This window comes from Gracilinanus agilis, chromosome 1 (assembly GCF_016433145.1).
Source record: "Gracilinanus agilis isolate LMUSP501 chromosome 1, AgileGrace, whole genome shotgun sequence".
In the NCBI taxonomy this organism is placed as follows: domain Eukaryota; kingdom Metazoa; phylum Chordata; class Mammalia; order Didelphimorphia; family Didelphidae; genus Gracilinanus; species Gracilinanus agilis.
The window spans coordinates 344882851-344890621 of NC_058130.1; the positions used below are offsets into that span (position 1 = coordinate 344882851).

A 7771-nucleotide genomic window follows, 5' to 3' on the forward strand; every position below is an offset into this window, starting at 1 on the left:
TTACCTTCAGTTCCTAGGCTCAGAATTTGACTGTCCTAGATGTCCCTCAGAAGAAAACCCCTGGAGACAAAAGCCCTGGAGAATTTTGCTCTAAAACTGGGAGCTCTCTTTAGGGAAGGAGGAGGGACAAAGATTCCTTGAGCTCCACCCACCCTAGACTCCAGCCCCAGCCTCCACCAGGATTTGGTGCATTCCAAATAAATTTCCCTACTCAAGTGAATTTACAATAGATCCCCTTCTCCTCCCTCCCCCAGAGCATTTTTTCTGGGAGGGATAAATATAAACATAACAAGTCTCCAGTTCTTCAGCTCTATCTTCTTGATTCTGACTAAACACTGTGGAAAGAAAAAAAAAAATAGAGAGAATCTAAAAAGCTGTTAGTCCTATACAGTGATGTTCTTTGAGAAAAGGTACTTTCATACACTATGTATATACATTCATGTTATCAGTTTAGCTACAGATAACCTTTAGAAGTTATTTAGGAAGCTAAAAGAGGAATTACAATATTCCACTTTGCTGTGGTTACTTAGTTTAGAAATGTTGTCTTTCTGTGGTTTTGTGGTTTCCCTTTTTTTCACTTATATGAACTCTTTAATAACTGTGAGTATTAAAGATAGGTAAGATTTGCAAACTATTGTTTCCTATATTTGAATAATACCTTATTAGGTTTTATTAAAGGCTTAGACTTTGGATATTAGAGTTTTAAGGTGGAGAAGATACTTTCTTTTCCAATCTATTTGGGGATGTTAATGGGTTTTTTTTGAAGCTACTGCTTATATTGATTTCTCTTATATCTTGAAATTCTGTGTACAAAAATATCATGTGAAAAACAAGCCATTTTGTATAGGGGGCCATCCCTCTATATGATTTTTTGGGGTCCAGAGCGGCGTGGTGGCATAGGATGGTTAAAGCAGGAGAAAGAAAATGAGAACAACTAGACTAGTGGTTAGCCCATGCTGTCCCGAATTCTGCGGGCATAGAAGTTTATTATATATCTTTCTCAAGTAAAGAGAAGTCACAGTTGGTAAGGGGCAATAAATCACGTATAATCCATTGAAGTCTAAAGAATACAGATGCAAAGACAAATGGTCAAATTCCAAACCCCAATTCAGCAGGGTATAATTCCGGGAGAGGAAATATCCTATGGAGATGCTCATCAATTGAAATCTGCATTCAGTCTAAAGACTCAGGTTTTAATCTGAGTATGGAATCAGAGTTTGCTTAAGATTTAGGCTTCTTCAATTATCAAGGGAGGAAATTATCAATACAATAGAAGCTGGTCTGCCACTTCAAAGCTCTCCAATAAGAATTGTAAAAAAGGTGGGGATCAAAGACTGAGTCAAAAGAGGAGCCTCAGATTTTTATCTTAGATGGCCCATTCAGTCTGCATCCTGGCATGCAGTGCAGAAAAATCATACACACAGTTTTACTTGCCGATGATTTTGTAATGGGATCCAGATAAAATATCTGTTACAGACTCTGTTTCTCTAAATGACTCCTAATAGCCTTTTTGGAGGGATCAAGTTGATTTTGGATTAACCTACCTGCTGGTACCAGAGCCTTTTTGGAGCTCAGGTGACCAGGACCAAACACAAAGACTGCCTCAGCCTGGATTGGTCACGTAGGGAATCCAGATAACAGGCCCTAAATTTGATCCTATTTCTCCAAAGGTTTTAATACATAGAATGGCTTCCCACAATTTTGTAAAGAATTATAATATAGAATTGGAAAATTGTACATTCAACATGCTCACTGAGACTTCCTCAATCCACACATAGTAAAGAAGTCTTCTTAGCATGAAGCTTTACAACATTACATATTTTCAGGGTGGTAAAGTAATTGTTGCTACGAGAATAAAAACTTCAGGCTGTTCACTTACACACACTTAAAAATGAAAATTAACATAGAATCAGTTTCTATCGTTGCTCCCTAGTGAGCAAAGTTGTGGTGTGTGCTCTCCTAGTATCTTACCCCTCCTCATATCCTCTATTCATATTTCACTTTTACCACATTTAATTTTGACATGTGCCTGTGATTCAGACAGGAGAGGAAGGATCATAGGAAAGAAAATCTCAATGTGGTTCCTAAATTAAAGCAGAGATCAGAAAGATAGGGCAAAGAGGATTAATCTACAGGCAACACAAAGCATTGCCTTCTTCATGGGGATTGACTACTCAGTCACCATAGCACCAAAAGAGATTGAACTGCTATCCCTAAGCTACACAAGCACTGATAATTACTAGGTTGGCCCTAAGAGCTATTTAACAGGTTTTGAAAATGAAACATTTTTTCCCATTCACACAATGTCTTGGATAACACTACCATACATACCTTCTTCTGATATTTGGGATTAGACTATCAAAAAAATTAAAAACTTCTCAAAATGGTATTAAATTTAACTTAACACCAGGAAAAAAGCTATTATAGAAGATTGTCTTCCATACTTGAAGGAAATTAATTAATATTTTTATTTTATTTTATTTTATTTTATAACAGTTTCATTTGGGTTGCCTGTAATATTTCTGAGTGTTAAGATGTGGAAGAAAGTGACCAGAATCTTAAGGGGACTAGAGACTATCACTATGAGAATTTGTTGATGAAAGGAGTAGCATTTAACTTGGGAAAAGGGAGGCTTTGGTTAGAGGGAGAGCAGGGGAAGGTAAAGATAGGTACATTTAACTGTCTGATGGACTTTGATGTGGATGAGGAATTAGGTATGTTTTTCTTGACTCCCAAGAGGATAGAATAAGGACCAGTGGGTAGAAACTGCCAGAGCTACAACTAACAGTTTTTTGTGGGTGGAGGGAAAGGCAAATGCCTGGACGTAATATTGATGCATATGCATTTAAGATAAATATTTTTAATACCAAATACTTAAAATCTGTAAGTTCTGTTAGAATGAAATTCTTTAAAAATATAGAGATTATGAGAAAAAAATCAAAGCCATGTTATTGTTGTTTGTTGTTCCTCCTTTTGTTTTTAAGGAAAACCAATGATGTCTTCCCTTGTGCAGGAATAAACAATATGAAATACATATCATTCCTCTTTTCTTTCTACTGGCATTGTCCTGAAGACCTTTTCAGTGAGCATAAAGAAGATATATCCCAATACTTTTATACAGTTTCAAAAAAAGTTCCTTTTATCCATAATTCACAAAATATTAAACATAGAAGAATTATAAGAGAGCTTTTTCTAGGGCTTTTTCTATATGAACCACATCAAAAAGAAATTATGAGTGATATGATAGAAATAATAAGAACTAACATTTATATAGTACTCACAATGTGCCAGGCACTGTGCTAAGCGTTTTACAATTATTTTCTCATCTGCTTTTTACAATTACCCTGGGAGGTAGTGCTATTATTATCATTCTCATTTTACAGATGAGGAAACTGAGGCAGACACAGTGATTTGTCCAGAGTCACATAGCTAGTAAATGTCTGAGGCCACATTTGAACTTGGATCTTTTTTTTTTTAATTTTATTGATTAAGAAAATTTTTCCAAGGTTACATGATTCATATTCTTTCCCTCCCCTTCTCCCACCCCACTCCCATAGCCAATGCCTAATTCCACTGGGTTTTACATGTGTCATTGATCAAGACCTATTTCCATATTATTAATATTTGCATTAGGGTGATTGTTTAGAGTCTGCATCCTCAATCATATCCCCATCGACCCATGTGATCAAGCAATTGTTTTTCTTCTGTGTTTCTGCTCCCACAGAACTCAAGTCTTTTTGACTCTAGACCTAGGCCAAAACTGGAAACAAATTAAGTGGTCAATACTTGGTGAATAGCTATGTAAATGATAATATACTATATCACAATTAACTATTACAAGTTTTTGGAATATATTAATTCATTCACCAAATATTAAACATTATATGCAAGGCATTATAGTTAGATGCTTTGGGAAATAAAAAAAAATACAGTAGTTGACCTCCCAGAGATTATAGTAGTCTAATGGATACATGGACATATTCCCTTAAAATAAAGTAGAAAAAACAGAACACAGTCTAGTATACATTGATTACAATGAAGCAGAAATTTTATATGAATGTATCTATTTATAAGGATTAGAAATAACTTACAATTTAAATGAGAAACATTAGAACAATTTATAAAGATTAGAAAATAATCTTGAGACGCATAAATAATTGTGTTTAGTGCTCATAAGATTATTTTTTTCCATAAAATTGCTTAAACTCATAATTTAAAAAACAGAGATAAAGTGGGTAGGAATTACCCTAGTCATTACATGAAGAATGATCAACTATTTCTATGATAGTTTCCAAAATTTAATTTACAATTTTCTTTCTTTCTACAGTAATACTCCATGTTTAGTGCCACCACTAGGCAGTATCTTCTGATCAATTCTATAATAGCTTATTAGAATTTTGAAGTTTGTATGTAGCATATTAGATAAAATAGCTAGTGGATATATGCTTTACTTTTCTTTTCATAGATTTAGTGTAGGTATGGGAATATCTAAATGGAGATGTCCGCTAGGCATTTGGTCACATGGAACTAGAACTCAGGAAAGGACTACATATGTACATTTGGGAGTCATCATCACATTCATGGGAGCTGTTGAGCTCAACAAGAGAGAAAATGTAGAAAGAGAAGAGAAGATAACCCAGGGCAGAGCCTTATCATATATCTATACTTAGAAGATAGGAAATGGATGATAATCTTGCAGAAGGGATTAAGAAAGAACTATCAGAAGAGAAAGAAGAGAACCAGGAAGAAGAAATGTCTAGAAAACCCAGAAAGAAAATAGCAGTCTGGACAAAAGGTCAATAGTGTCAAATCACTGCAGTGTCAAGAAGGATGAAGACTAAGAAAAGGTTATTTGCTACATTATCAAGAATGAAAAATTCTTTTATATCAAAACAATAGTTTGGGAGACCTTCTATGGTTGCATGGTAGCCATTATCTTGAGTGAACACATTTTTTTCCTGCAAGATGACATCATAAATCCCTCAATTTACCTAACTCTAACTAAAGTCATTCATCTTCTTGGTTGAATAGTTGAAAAATCACAGCCCAATCAGGGAGAAAAGGTGGTGGGATTAAAATCCAGATGTTAGGCAGAAGGCAGAAGAGTACAAATGACCTTTTCTAGAATCTTAGATCCATAGCAAGAAGTAACTATTTGAACTGGCTTGTACATATTATATCATAACAATCTCCATTTTACTGATGTTAAATGTGAAATTTATTCTCATTGAAAAAATTGGTTTTATGTATGTGGTAGCTATAGTAAAAATTATCTAATAATCTTGGCCACTGCATTTTATCACTGTGGGTTGTGCTCCACAGCCTGGAAAACTCTGCCTTTTAAAAATTTGCCAGAGCCCCCTTTTCTTCATTGATTTATATGGTAGAAATTTTTTCTTAAACTGAAGTTTCAAGTTAGAAATCTTATCTTAAACTGAAAGTACTGAGGAAAAAAATTAAAAACTAGTCTTCTCAATTCACAATGAACACCAAGTAGTATCTTCTGATAAAAGCAGAAGTTTGACCAACGTTTCCAGTTGCTTGTGTGAAAGTCTGACAATATTGACATGTAACTAGCTGTTACTGGAGACCTAAAATTGTGTAGATTGAACATTTGGACATTTGTGCATATTTTATAGACAGGGATAAGAATGATTTCCAGTTGTTGCAGTTGTATACTAGAAGACCTGAAATATGGATTAAATATCAACAAGATAGGAATGCCAATAAGAAAAAGCGGATAAATATTCCCCCTCCCCCAAAAAGCCACTTCTTATGCTCATTTTAATTACATAGATTACAAGCCCAAACTGCTCAGTTTCTTTGTATTTATATATTTTTTAACCCTGGTAGCCCTGATAATTTAATAATTGATCAAGACTTTTAAGAGTTTAATGACCTCATAATCGGGTTCCCAGAACAGTACACAATGATGAAATCTGAAGGCAATGAACTGCACTCTGCACCAGAATCCTGGAAATGGCTAAAATATTCTTGCAGCTGTTTGGTTTGAATTTCATTGTATGTCTTCTGACATCCTTTAAGCTACTTGATTGAGGACAAGCAAGGAGTCATTTTCACTGTTATCTTTGTATCCCTCCTTTTCTTTTATATCCAAACTCACTCCTTCTCCCCTTGAAAAGTTTAATTTCATGGATTTGGGAGACTATTCGCCTTAATCAAGTAGTTCTCAAGAACTTGGGTTTTTCATTTTTTGCCTTTTTTTTTTAATAAATGCAAGTCAGTAGTTTCCCTTGTAATTGGATGTATTTTATTTTATTTTAAAACATTATTTTGAGAAGGTATCCATAGGCTTCAGATGATTACTACCACATAAAAAAGTAAGGACACTTGCCCAAATGCAACTGATTTCATTTATATTTTGTGTTTCCAAGTTTTCAGGGAGGAGTCTTCTGGACATTTTATATTACACCCAATATTACCCCGAAATGACCACTCTAGCTCTCTAATGGGCGCCACAGAAAGGGTGAGTGAAGAGTCCTGAGGAAGAGTTCACATCTCAGTCTCTCTAATGAAACAGTTTGAGGATGCAAGCCACAGCATCTTATTCCCCTATTTCGTTCCAGGTTTCCGGAAACTTCAGGAATCACCTGCCCCAGAAGTTAACATCTCGTCCTTTAACCCCATCTTTCCCACCCCAGGTGAAGACAGCGCTATGTTCCCCGAACCAGTCCCTGCAAAGCGAATCTCAGCACGGGGTAGGAAGATGAGAGCACTGGGATGAGGATGCAGAAGCCCTGGGTTGGGGGTTGGGAGAAAAGTAGGCGTGCCCAGTCCTGCGCGCGCCGCTGCCGCCGCCGTCGCGTCACCAGCGTGCCGCACGTGTCCATGTTTACGTCCCTCGTGGAGCCGGACTACGTCAGCAGCAGAATGGTAACATTGTTGCGATGTTGAGGCGGAGAGTTTAGAGAGACGCGTCCCGCTTTGGCTGGGGTGGGAGGGGGCTGGCCTTGGCGATTGGTGCTGACACACTGACCCGACCCTAGAAGCGTTAGCTTCTAGCCCTTCTCCACTGCTCACCGAGGCGGGACTACGTGGGGGCCTCGGTTTCCCTGAAGGGAAAGGAACGGCGAACAGCGGAGCGGGGGGTGGGGGGGCGGCGGCGGCCGGAGAGGAGCGAGTTGCCGCAGCGCTGGCGCTTGTAAACAGATCCTATCACACGTGACCATGTGAACTACCTGCTCGGGCGACGCGTATTGTCTTTCTCGGCGTCAGGAGCCGAGCAACCGCCGCCGCCGCCTCGCGCGCCACAAAGAGCGCGGCCAAGCCCCGGGGCCGCGAGCGCTAGTGCGCGAGACCGAGCGCGGGCGCGACCTGGACTCGCTTCCCTCCCCCCCCCCCTCCTCCCGCTCTAAGATGGCTGAAGGTGGCCGGTGAGGGGGGTGGCCGGGGCCGGTGAGTTTCTCGGAGCAGGGCGGAGGAGGGGCAGCCGGGAGCCCCGGCCCCGCCGCGCCGAAGGGGAGACCCAGCCATGTCGTTCGCGCTAGAGGAGACGCTGGAGTCGGACTGGGTGGCTGTTCGGCCGCACGTCTTCGAGGAACGGGAAAAGCACAAGTTCGTCTTTATCGTGGCCTGGAACGAGATCGAGGGCAAGTTTGCCATAACCTGTCACAACCGCACGGCCCAGCGGCAGAGGAGCGGCTCCCGGGAGCCGGCGGCAGCTCGAGGGCCAGCGGAGGCCGGACCCCTGCCGGACAGCCCGGGTCCCAGGGGCGCCGGCGGCAGCCCGACCTCAAGAGGCCGGGGGGAG

The 7771-nt window shown here is 39.6% G+C and overlaps 1 protein-coding gene across 1 annotated transcript in view; it reads left to right on the forward strand.

The window, feature by feature from the left end:
- The first annotated feature begins 7492 nt into the window (after positions 1-7492).
- The window catches only part of JMY (junction mediating and regulatory protein, p53 cofactor), an 82432-nt gene continuing 82153 nt past the window's right edge, over positions 7493-7771 (forward strand). Inside the window, exon 1 of the mRNA XM_044663280.1 lies at positions 7493-7699. Coding sequence (XP_044519215.1) covers positions 7493-7699 — 207 coding nt within the window. The remainder of the gene's footprint in view (positions 7700-7771) is intronic.